Source organism: Pseudorasbora parva, chromosome 11 (genome assembly GCF_024679245.1).
Source record: "Pseudorasbora parva isolate DD20220531a chromosome 11, ASM2467924v1, whole genome shotgun sequence".
NCBI classification, from domain to species: domain Eukaryota; kingdom Metazoa; phylum Chordata; class Actinopteri; order Cypriniformes; family Gobionidae; genus Pseudorasbora; species Pseudorasbora parva.
Window position 1 is genome coordinate 13,443,123 of NC_090182.1, and position 13,730 is coordinate 13,456,852.

Genomic DNA, 13,730 nt, shown 5'->3' on the forward strand with positions numbered 1-13,730 from the left:
GTCAGTTTCTTGGAATCATTATTTGAAAGCTGAATAAATAAACTTTCATATGGTTTGTTAGGAGGATAGGACAATATTTGGCCTAACTATTTGAAAATCTGGAATCGGAGGGCGAAATATTGAGAAAATCGCCTTTAAAGTTGTCCAAATGAAGTCCTTAGCAACACATATTACTACTACTAATATATATATATATATATATATATATATATATATATATATATATATATATATATATATATATATATATATATACAGTAGAAAAACATTTACCCATACTATGTATTGTTGGCTATTGCCACAAATATACCCGTGAAAATTATGACTGGTTTTTGTGGTCCAGGGTCACATTTGAATAGTCACTAAATAACTGAAATTAATAAAAATCAACAAATAATAACTAACTTTTTTTTGTTGCATTTTCTAATTGAATATCTGAGTATTTTATGTATATCTATGTATTCAATAAGAACAAAAAGCAAGCCCCCGTAGAGGTTCTGATCAGCACTGTGTATGTCATGGTCTGGTCAAAATGCGAATGATCTTACGGTAGCTTTGAATGCAGGATGCATGTAAGATTGAACAATCGAACAATTATGCAGCTTTTTCTAAAGTGAACGTCTTCGTATGTGACACGCAAGTCTTATTGGCACACAATGGGTGATACTGCAACAACAAGACAGTAAACATTCGACTCCGCGCTAGTGCTCCAGATAAGTTACAGTGAATTAACCTTCTGCTGGAGGCTTGTGCGTGGCAGAGAGTCAGTCTGCAACAACAAAACCGAGAGGGAAGGTGCTTGTGGTCGTGTGGCTTTCTATTTGCAGGCCTGGCTGTGTTGCTGGTGTAGCGAGAGTTGAAACGGATAGCCCCCATGAAAGAGGAGAGGTCTACAGCACAAACAGCGACTGTCGTATTTCCCTTCGATTCTCTCAGTCGGCCACTCAAGGTCATCACCGTGTTTCGGCTATGATAAAAACACACGTACACATTAAATTGTGGCTGCAAAATTAGCGCTGACATTGTAGGATATGATATGCATCGAAACTGTGGCTCAGGACACATTGGGTCGTGGTGGAATGTTAGGAAAAAATTTAATTGCGATTGCAATGTAATTAAGATGGGCCCCGCAAAATGACGTTATCCAATTCTCCCATTATCTCCTGTCATCTTTCAACTTTTACTATACAAAAAAAGCACATAACTTTTAAAGTCCAGGCTAAAAGCGCGTAAGGGGTTGTGTTCGCAATCGCTTCTACAGTTGATGGGGGTGCTTTGGGTAAAAATGGCTCAATAGACTCAGGGTTAATGAGAGATGACCATTCTAGAATCGCTATGGGAACTTTACGCTCCACATCGTCATGGCGACTGGCCTCATTTCACCTGCATCTGTCACTGTTTTTATCAGAGTGCCACCACCAGGGCTACAGCCGCGCTACTGCAGAATACTCAAAGTTCACTCTGTCTTTCCCTTTTTCTTCCCGTTCCCCCGTTTTTCCTTTTCTATACCACAGAAGTGTGTGTGAGAGCGGAATAGGGGGCAAGACGGATCCCCCCTGTGAGGGACAGGATGTACTGAATTATTGAACCAGCCAAAAGGGGCACCTGCCCCAACACCACACCATGATCATTCATATTTCACTTATAAAACACACACACACACACACACACACACACACACACACACACACACACACACACACACACACACACACACATTGTGTTTTTGTGAATTGTGGGGACTTTCCATAGACGTAATGAATTTTACACTGTACACACTGATTACACATTCTCTCCCCCTACACTGCCCCTAAACCTACCCATCACAGGAAACATTCTGCTGTTTAACATTTTCAAAAAAACATAATTTAGTATGTTTATGAATCCAATCCATTTACATTGTACACATCCACAATGTAGGTGATCTCAGGTATATATTACAGTGTGGGGACATTTGGTCCCCACAATGTAATATAAATATGTATATACACACACACACACACACACACACACACACACACACACACTAAAACACACCTTTATACCTGCAGGCCTAGTATGAATCCAACCTAAAACACAGTGTTATTTTTACATAATTCCATTTGGTAAAGCTAGTGGTGCAGAAATTACACACTTCACCTTTAAGAAATGTTTTTATATGATAATAAAATGCTGCTTTTGTGACGGCTAAGAGTGACTGCAAATTATTACTCTAAAAATGATTAATCAATAAAATAGCTGCATCACTCCTCTTAATATTTCACATTAAAGCACATTAAAACGAGTAAAGACTTCCTGTTCTCGAGTATATAATGTCATACATGTACAGCATCCGCCTGTAATGTGTCTCTAACACACACATACAAAACATCTGCCTCTTTAACACCCTTCTCTTCTGCCTCTGACTCATCTCCACTTCCAAGAGCTCATCATTTTTTTCAATTTTACCCAGGCTGCCCAGTAATGTCCTTCTTTTATTGCAAATCTATACTCTTAATCTGGCCGGCACCGATGGGCGCGCAGCTCGATCAATAGAACGCGATTGCTGGGAAGAGTCCAGAGAGGCTGATAACCAAAAACCAGCAGCCACCCCCACAGGGTTAAGCTCTGACACAGACATGCACATATATGTACAAAGCACACACACACACACACACACACACACACACACACACACACACACACACACACACACACACACACACACACACACACACACACACACACACACTCCTAACACATACAAACAGTCAATCTAAGAGTTAAGATGAAGTTTAGACACATGAATGAATGTATATATAAATATAGACACCATCTTACACAAACAGTCAATGTGTATGTATATTAAAGTTGCCCAAATGAGGTCCTTAGCAACACACTTTAGGACTTTAGGACAGTTACAAAATATTTTCATGGAACATGAGCTTTACTTAATATCTTAAGGATTTTTGACTTTTTATATTTAAACAAATAAAATGAATTGCCGATGATTTTGACCCATGCAATGTATTGTTGGCTCTTGCCACAAATATACCCCTGCAACTTATGACTGGTTTTGTAGTCCAGGGTCACATTTAAATGTCATTTTTTTCATGATTTTTTACTAATTATTATCAAAATAAAAAGTGATATCTTTATTTAAAATATTTGTTTTCCTATCAGATTTCATTAATCTATTTATTTTATTAATTATTAATCTACTAGTCTGTGCTATAAGACCTTCATGAAAAAATGCTTTCCTGATGAAGAGATAAAGAGTAGAGACACTGGTGAACATAGACATGGAGCAAAGGTCAGGAAGGTCAGATGGAAATAAATGTTAACCCTTATCTATCACCTCATTTCTCTCTTTGTGCATGACTTAAAATGAAAGGCATAGAGGCAAATTATGACGATCATTTTTGAGGATGGATGGGTGAGAGGAAATCAGGTAATTAGACCAAACCAATCTAAGCGCTGACAGCGCTGCACAATTTATTGTCCAACTAAGAGAACTCTCTGGACGATCTAACTGCAAAATTAGCTCGTACTAACACCTGTTTTAAAGCTTGCAGAGCAATATTTCATTCAGCCCATCATGAATTTGCTCTTGCCTGAGCACTTCTTGATCTGTAAATGGCATGTAAGCCAAGTGCTTCCCGTTTGTGTAAGTAAAGGTGTCGTGAGATACGACCCCTGACCTTCCTGACCCGTGCTTAACCCTTAACAAGTGGACTCGAGAATAGACTTGCATTCACGAAGATAAAACAGGACAGGAAGTGACTGTGTCGCCATAATTGCCTTGTTTCCTGTGACAGCCGTTAATGGGCCGAAATCAAAAAGAATCAAGTGAAGCTCTTTTGTTCGTTGTTGTTGTTTATTGTCTCCATTAGCGGTAAACATCCCGATCAATGAGGCAAAATTGATGAGACCAAACTAACAGAGAGGCAGGGGTGAAAAATGATTCCTTCGAATGCCACCAGGCCTGGCTGTGCTAATGCAAGCGTGCGCGCGTGTGCGTGTGTGCGAGGCCTCTTATTTGTGATGCATGGGGCCGCACAGCCGTGCACAGCAGGTCTTGATTTACAGAGCAGATCTGTGCTTGAAACAAAGGTAGAGATTGTGGAGGGCAGGATGAATGGCCGTCATTAAGCCTTTTACAGTGACGGGCGCTACAGCTGATTTGCATGGTGGGCCGGCAGCCGTCCCTCGCGCTGAACTGATTTATCTGTTGGTTTAAGGAGCTCAGGGCGGCGCTCCTATAAATACTGCCCATCTTAATAGGGCGCTAAAATGCAGTCGTATGGACCGGTCCGCCTTAAATCACACGCATCCGCTGTCACCCGTAAACACTTTAGAATGGGTTTTGGTCAGCGTAATGAGGAGTTCGGATGTGGCTGGCACACACACACAAGCTAGACATCAGCGATTCAGCCCCCACGTAGAGCCATTCATTCAGACTACTCCCAGAGGAAACATTTCAGATGGCAATATCAGCCTCATTGTAGAGAGATGAAAAATTCAAACGCTCTCACGCACGCTTTTGTCGTATTTTGTCTCGCCTTTGATGGTTCTCTCGCCCCGTCGGTTGTTAGTAAATTGGCATTATTGGTAGTTTGTTTGCCGGTGTGGATGCAATAATGGCTGCAGGGTTTTGTCATTTACTGAGCGGCTAAATAATGGTACATTCCATAAATGACACAGAGAGCATGAAAAGGTGACATCATCTCTGCAGGTACGGACCTTACACCAATCAGATGCACTCCATGGCAGCTAGAGGTGAGAAGATTTCATGTGTGGTTGTGCGTACGCGCTTTTGTGAGTGTGTGTGTGTGTGTGTGTGTTGAGAAAGAGGGAGGGTCACTGATTTCCGGCTCCCTTCACTTCTGTCCGCTGGATACGCTCCAAGGCCAGTCTAATGAGCCAACATGGATTTGGTAATGACCCCTGTGCCCTAGGAGGACACTCTCACTGCTGTCCTGTTTGGAAGTGCACACTCTCTCTCACAATCTCATCTACTCCATTCCAGTCATTACAGAACCTCCCTATAGGCGCTTTCAGTGGGTAGAAGTCCAGTCAACAGGGTAAAGAGTTTGAAAAACGTATTCAGAACGGAATAAGCAGTTAGCAAACCTAAAAGTAAAAGTATGTATTACTGACCCAGGGGGGAAAAGCAAAATTGATGGGAATTATACAATATATTCAATCTCTAAATGTGTCAGAATCCAAAATGTGGTTGCTATTGCTCCAACTACACATGAACCCCAGCGAGAGCAGCATTTGTCAAAAAGAGAATGTGTATTCAAACTTATCTTTTACTCACTAGTCTGATTGAGGATTTACCCACCAAACGGACATTAATGAAATATCCAGATGCCAGTAGGTACAGACGTCTTTCTATTTTGAAGAGCAAGAGGAAGATAAAAGATGTTCTTACCTGTCAATGATGACAGGGTCAGATGGTGTCTCGTTTCGGTTCCCGCAGCTCTTCTTGTCACAACACCGGCTGAAATGGATAAAAGACAAAAGTTACACGCCTATCTAATAGGGTTGGATCAATATTAAAAATGTTTGGGTGCGATAGTAGCGACCTCAGTACCAATATACTCAAATTCAGCATTATAAATTGCAGTTGCATAATAATCTCAATATAACATATGAGAATATATAATAATTAATAATATATTTGATGACACTTGTTTATTATTTCTGCTTATGATTGGGGTTATATTTACTCTGGTTTTATGTTACTCAACTTGATGTTCAAATCGATTTTTAAATACAAAATTTGAGACCAGTGATTTGGCTTTGATAAAGCACTCTGAAAGACCACAGAAGAAAAGAGTTTAGAAATTTGCTTCTTTTCATGCTTAAAATAAATGCTCTGCTCTGTTCTTTGAGAGGTAGGGATGGAGCTATGTGGTGACCGGCAAGTCTTTCTCAAGCTGGTGGCTGCCTGACAGGTCGCCCTCTTTCTCCTCTCGCCCTGTGCTCCAGCTGGGCTGGGCCCCCGCCAAGGTCACTCAGCCAGCCTCTGACAGTTTGGACAGCACCCAGAGAAGTCCTGGTGCAGCGGCTCTCTCCCAAATGCTCCTCTCCGACACTGTCATCACCTCTGCCCTTGCCCATGCCCTCGCCCCAGGCTGGCACCTCATCTGGTGGCATGTGGTTCCCCCTAAATACATCCCGCCTTGCCCATTCACCACTTGCCAACTAAACTGGTGAGACCACTGGTGCTGACTGCTTTGTGAAAATGGTTCCAATTAAGTTTAATCTCATCAGCTTGAGATCACCAGTCAGAAGAGAATTTTTTTTGGAGTAGTGCTTTCTGTATGATTAAATTTTTTGGCAGCAAGAGACCACACTATATAATATAATATAATATAATATAATATAATATAATATAATATAATATAATATAATATAATATAATATAATATAATATTACATTTTCCCTAAATATAGTATTACATATAAATATTATGTATTACACTTAAAATATATTTAACGGAAAAAAGCTATATAATTTAAATTACAATGTTGTATTTATTGTAAAATTATAATATAATAAATAATTAATATAATGAATTAATATAATATAATATAATATAATATAATATAATATAATATAATATAATATAATATAATATAATAAAAATATTATATTAAATATATTACATATATATATATATATATATATATATATATATATATTTTTTTTTTTTTTTTTTCTAAATATAGTATTACATATAAATATTATGTATTACACTTAAAATATATTTAACAAAAAATTTAAGTAATTTAAATAACAATGTTGTATTTATTGTAATATTATAATATAATAAATAAGTAATAATATAATATAATATAATATAATATAATATAATATAATATAATATAATATAATATAATATAATATAATATAATATAATATCGATATACCTTTTGCCTATATATATTATTACATATAAATATTATGTATTACACTTAAAATATATTTAACGAATACAATGTTTAAAGTAATTTAAATTACAATGTTGTATTTATTGTAATATTATAATATAATAAATAAGTAATATAATGAATTAATATAATATAATATATATATTGTAAAATTATAATATAATAAATAATTAATATAATGAATTAACATAATGAATAATATAATATAATATAATATAATATAATATAATATAATATAATATAATATAATATAATATAATATAATATAATATAATATAATATAATATAGTTTTATGAACAATGACTAGCGTAATCAAAATGAATCAAGAAGGAGCAGCGCCCCTGAATATCAGTGCGGGAGACACTGAGTTCCTGTACCTATACTTTATTTTCCCTGCACCGTTAGATGAAATGATAAAGTAGATGCTGAAACAAAAAAATCATTACCCTCGATTAAGATTAGCTAAGCAATAACTTCAAATCATATTGCATGGATTTTTCCGACCACTAAGACTCCTGATATATTCATCCTACTTGCTTCATGCTGTCATGCATTAGATTGCCATTTGACAAATAATCCTCACTTAGAGCCACTGAATGCAAAATGATCTGACTTTATGAATCATTTATCACATTGTTTGATCTTTAAGAACCTGAAAAAACATAAACCGTTCGTTGTTTTCCTGTTCATTGTGTGTGTGACTGTTGCCATAGAGCGCGCCACCATAATTTATTCCCTCAGCTACTTGGAACCATTAGCAAACTTCCAGGAGACCAATTAGCATTGGAAACCCACTGGTGAGGCTGTGGTGACAACCTCCTCAAACTGCGAAAGAAGTGTTATAAACAAACTGGACCCCAGGAGCACAGCCAGGTCCGGAGGGAGGCCCGGGCCCCCGTTCGCAAAAACAAACCTTGGCGGATCGTCCGTAATGTGGCCTTAATGGCGTTCCCTCCAGGGTCTGAGCAGGCTAGCCCTGGCTTGGTTAATGACGAAGGGCTAGAACCGCGAAAACAAATGCGGCTCCAACCTTAAGCCACAAAAATCAGAACAGGACAAGCTGTGCAGCTGTAGAGAGGCGCCGACTCTGGTCGCTCCTACTGATTAGTTATAGATTGAGGAACAGATGCTTTAAGAGCTCCTTACTCAGCTGGCTATCTCCACAGTGGCCCTTACTAGTCCACCAGATGGACCTCCGGTATCCTGAAGTAGATTCACTCAAAAACCAGAAAGGTGGGTTTATCGGATGAGGGTGCAAAATCAGAGCGAGGCTTATAAAAAAACAGCCTTCAAAGCTTCCCTGGGGAATCTTAAGACTAACATCAGATAGAGTGGAACATGCTGAAGGGGTAAGATAAGACATGAAACGATATAGAAGGACAGAGAGAATGGATGTCAATAGAGGGCTTGTTTTCAAAGGGCGAGTGTTGTAATTACCCAGTCAGGCACAGAGAGGATGCGGCCAGGGCTAATCATATGCACCAGGCTGCCTGACTGGAGGGTGAGAGCCGATGACAGACCTCTCCAACAGCATCCTCATCCAGACTGGCGGACAGAGACCAGTCCGTGCCCACTGTGCAATGCGCGCCATGATTTTGTAGACGCGCCATGCCAGCTATCTGCTGCGATGCCTCATTTGGAGACTCTGTGCCAGGTTCAAGTCATTGGGGTGACCAGGAAGGACCTTGAATGGTTGAAGGCAGATCAAGTCCCGTCTCATGACAAATTCCTTTGTACAGTACATTACAGAGGAAACCAGAGCCTTTAAAACTTTTGACCCTTGGAGCTGATTTTAAGGGGCGTTTTATTTCTATCCATAAAAAATACTGTCAAAATAAGTCTTTTTTTTCCCCCAAAAATCAGTTGATTTACTTATAATCTGAATCTTGAAAATGTATTTATTTATTTAACACTGAATGTTTTTACCCAATCACCTGAGCCATAACTGACATAACTGATTGGCTGATGGACGCAGAACCCACCCCTCAAAGGGAAAATATAACACATTTTTATTATAATATAATATAATAATATAATATTATAACATATGACTATGGTATATGTTAATATTGTTCTATATATGATCTGAACTGACCTGTAAAAATTGTTTTGTCAATAGAAGCAAATTAATTTAGCTAATGGAACCATGCTAAACAGCTAAATCTCAGAACAAAATTCTTTAAAGTTCTTGGTGTCTGTGAGTATGTATATATGACAATATTGTAACTCTGCTTACAAGAGATGCCAATTAATCTGTCAAAGCCGTTTGCTAAGCTCATTTACCACACAAAGGAAATGATCTCCAAAACAAGCTCTATTTATTAAACCTGAAAGGGACCATAGGACACTAATCCTCGCATCTGGGACAAGAACATCAAGTTTGCCATGAACAGCTGCTGTGCTTTCAGTCTGTTGATGGGTGTTGCAGGTGAGGCAGACTCCGTCAGGGCCCTGATAAAGAGTTCTATCACCTGGGAGTGAGAGACAGGGGAAATATCTCTCATCTCACTCTCATTAGCGAATGGAAACACACCATTCATCAGGGGAGGCAGTTAATAATCACACTCAATCACATAATGACCAACTCAAACTGAGCCATCATTATGGAAATGGAACCTGTATCAAAATCATCTACGAGAAATCCTGGTTCCTTGAGGGAGAAAATGGCACAGGATACCCAACATCCAGTACTGTGTGGCATAAAGCAGGTGAGCTTTCTGGAAGGGATGCTGTCCACTTTATAGGGTAAAGCATTTGCGAGATTTATGTAGTGCTGGTGGCAGCCAGATGGAATCACTTCAGTGATGAACATAATTAGCAAAGTCCATCTTAATGATTCGGAATGTGTTGAAATTCCCATCAACACTTTAATAACTCGACAGGCTCCCCATAATAATTGACTGTCTCTGTTCTTGGCAAATCTCTGTCAGAGCAGCAAAGCAAAGAACATAAAAAATATTTTTAAAAAATATTGGACACAAACTGTAGCATCATTTTTAAACTGCTGCAGTAGGGCTACAAGATACTGAAAAAATCTGACATGGCGATATTTAGTTTTTCTGCAATATATATTGAGATATGAAAAAGTACAGGAATTTTCACTAGGTGACTGGAATCTAGCTATATTTGGAAATATTTATTCTAGAGTGAGTGGGATGATTTTTTAAGGGAGTTCATCTGAACAATTTGGGTGTTCGGGTTATAGTTAGAAACGGATATAAAGCAGTGCAGTAAGCTTAAATTTATTTGATTGTGTGTGTGTGTGTGTGTGTGTGTGTGTGTGTTTGTGTGTGTGTGTGTGTGTGTGTGTGTGTGTGTGTGTGTGTGTGTGTGTGTGTGTGTGTGTGTGTGTGTGTGTGTGTGTGTGTGTGTGTGTGTGTGTGTGTGTGTGTGTGTGTGTGTGTGTGTGTGTGTGTGTGAATTACCTGCATCTGGGCAGCATCTCTCTGTACTACCAATGAATCTGTGAGTTTAATTACTTCAAAGTACCTGTGCATTAAACAGTTTTATTGCACACCTTCCAGCCAATTAGAAACGAGTATTCAGACAGAACATGGTATATATGTATTTAATTAAATCGCAGCCTGCACGATTTGAAAATTGCACTAAGCTATATGCAATATAGATTTTATTTGGATATATCATGCAGCACTAATTGATATTCCGATTATTTTTTTCTTCTCGCCACATTTGAGAATTTGTGTCTCCTACTGGCCCCTGGGTCCCAAACGAAGCACCATAATATCCCTGTATTAACTCTGAGATCTCCACCTGGTCAGCCCCCCTGTCACCCAGGACGCCAGCATCTGAGCCCCTTAACTTCCTCCACCCCCAGCCCTGCTCCCCTACTGGTCCATACCCCCTCCAGAAAAAATTCATGGACAACACACCTCTATCCAGGCCTCCAGCCACGCGAGCCCACTGTGAACCCATAATTACACTGCATTAAGGTCAATGTAATGAGGAAAGCCCTGTAGGACTTCACAGTGGAGCGGGAAGAATCGTGTAGGCCAACCTATGCAACCCTGCGGTACACCCGTGAGCTGAACTCCCAAACCATATGTTAATATTCTTCCAAAGCCTCTCTCATGGAGCGATAGCGAATCGGGATCAGTAATAAGAAGTGTAATACTTCTTTTTCACATTAAATAATAAAAAAGGAATTAATAAGGCATTGAAAGACGCTTCAAAAACTGTGTTGTGTTCAATATGTTAGTGCTTTGAATGTGAGAAGAGCTGTGCTTGTTATAGAGGTCTCAGGATCTCGTCTTAGGAAATGAGAGGTAAATATGAACTGACCTGCACATGATCTCATGGGTGAGAAGAACACGACACATCTCTGGGTTTTTGTCTTGGCCTTCATAAAGGATTGGCTAAAGGAAGAAAGAGATAGAAATGCATGTTATCGCTAAATATAAAAAGTTAAGCAGTTTGATATTGCATATTATTTTTATTCAAAGTACAGCAGACCGGGGCTAGTTGTCACACTTATACTAAAGTGAATATTTACCTTTTTTTTTTTTTTTTTTTTTAAGTCATTTTGTGTGTAGTCACATACTATAAAGTGTTGAAATATTAAACATTTCCAAATTTTATGTGTAGTCACATACCATAAAGTGTTGAAATATTAAACATTTCCACAATTATTGTCCAGGAAAAGAAGATAATTTAATATGTTGTGACAACTTACCCCATGAGAAAATGAATGTGTTTGGGGTTTTTTTCTCTTCAATATATTTTAAAATGTATTCCTGTGATGGAAAAGCTAAATTCCCAGCATTATTACTCCAGTCTTCAGTGTCACATGATCCTTAAAATCATTTTAATATGCTTATCATTATCTATGCTAACAAACAGTTAATATTTTTGTGGAGCCCATGATACTTTGAATAGAAAGTTCGAAAGACAAACATGTATTTGCAATGTAAAACTTTTGTAACACCTTTACTGTCACTTTTGATCAGTTGAACCCTTGCTGAATAAAAGTATTTATTAAAAAATGTACTTTTGAGTGTTAGGTTTGAAGGATAGTATTCACTAAAATGATTACTTTTTAAAAATCGTTTCGAGAATTGGCCGAGCCCTCCTTTAGCTCATCTTGAAACGCAGAGATTGCTCAAGATAAATGTTCAGGATGCTGACACCTGGTCATTAGTCATGTTTTTGGTTCGAAGCATGCTGACAACTTTAACATATGCTAAGAGCTAAATCTGGTCATCAGCGTTTGGACGTATGCGGCGATCTGAGGGGGATCCAGACTCTGCTGGGGCTCATGTGGAGTAACAATCTTCCCGTTCTCCCCATCAGCATCCAACCCAAGCAGCCAGATGGCCAGCCAGGCCCCGAAAGAGAGGCCTCCTCCCAGGCATCCGTCATCGGGCTGTCATGCCTGGCCTGAATGACGGATGATCGGTGCATATCAAGGAAGTTAAGAGACTCACCCCCCTTCCAACCAGACCTCATCCCAATCGGCAGTAAAGATGAATCCATCATAAACACACACACTCACACATAAGGAACGCAAAACACAATCCACCTCAAACTATCCTCGATCTTGCTCGACTCTGGTCAGTCAGCCAGACAGGGTTGACCCAACGCCCTAGGGAACAATACTTTTAGGATAACGACCACTTCTACATTATTGATCTTACTCTCCGCTGCCTATGAAAGTCTCTTCCTCTTCATCACCATCCTCCAATTTTGTCAGAGGGGGAGGGGATTTGGCATCGGAGGGGGTTGGTAGGTGGATCGGTCGATATTTATATATCATCGTTCTTGATTCACATCGCTGGCGCCATAGTAGTGGCCCCACCCCGGTTCTTCAAGCACGTCTGACTCCAGTGATACGGAGTAGTGTTACAACTCTTCCATGAACTCCAAACACACTCTTTCCTGGTACTTTAATTAAGTCCTCTCGCCTTACAAGAAATAATTTGATTAGTAGAACAAAGCTATTTTGCTAAATTAATTTTGGGGAAATGTTTAAATTGGAGGCAGCATAGCTCAACCAAGATCCTTCTCCCTCATATTCTCAATTAGAAGAAAAAAACTTGCCCATTGTCAATCGATATTTGCAGCTTCGCTGTTGATGCACATATGTAAAGGCTGCGTGCGCGGGTATGGGGGAAAGATTTTACGGGCTCGCACAGCTACAGCCCTTTTTTGTCGTCGGGAGGATTATTGTCTCCAGCGTGTCGGCTCTGCAGCTACATTAAGGCCTATTGATTGGTCTCCGGGGTTGATGCTTTGTCGAGGAACTGGTTGCCATATTGATCTGAGACAGGCTGACACGCAGTGACAGTGGGACCTGCTGGGCTGGGGAAAGGATAGGCCATACGAAGACCGGAGGGGGTTGAAGTCTGGTCCATTTCACAACGGAACCAAGTACGCAGGTGCAGGACTGAGCTCATGGTATGAGAGGCATCGGTAATGGGGTCCATATCACATGCACAATTATATGTGTAGCCCTTTTTACAATAGACATTGTTTCAAAGCAGCTTTACTTTTTAGAAAATCGAGATGTTTATGTTTATAATATCTCTAGCAGATTAGAGCTGGGCGTTAATATAATATGCATTTTGCGACAATACCAGCAATCAAGCAGTTGAGATTTGTTATATAGTATTTATTGCTTTGTGTAAATATATGCAGATAATGTGGGACGTACTTATCTAACTTTATATAAAGAGATGGCTGACAATAGTTACATTTTGCATAAAAATATCAGGCAGTCACTAAGATTTGCTACTAGGCTATATAATGCTTTACTTGAATGTACTATATGTAT

The 13,730-nt window shown here is 39.1% G+C and overlaps 1 protein-coding gene across 3 annotated transcripts in view; it reads right to left on the reverse strand.

Annotated features, from left to right (window-relative positions):
- Positions 1-13,730, reverse strand: part of LOC137092731 (transcription factor COE3) — a 116,762-nt gene that overhangs the window by 83,526 nt on the left and 19,506 nt on the right. For all 3 annotated transcript variants that reach the window (XM_067457143.1, XM_067457141.1, XM_067457142.1), the window contains exons 5-6: positions 11,243-11,316; positions 5,417-5,485 (exon numbers count right to left, since the gene is read on the reverse strand). In XM_067457143.1, the coding sequence (XP_067313244.1) occupies positions 5,417-5,485; positions 11,243-11,316 (143 nt within the window). The remainder of the gene's footprint in view (positions 1-5,416; positions 5,486-11,242; positions 11,317-13,730) is intronic.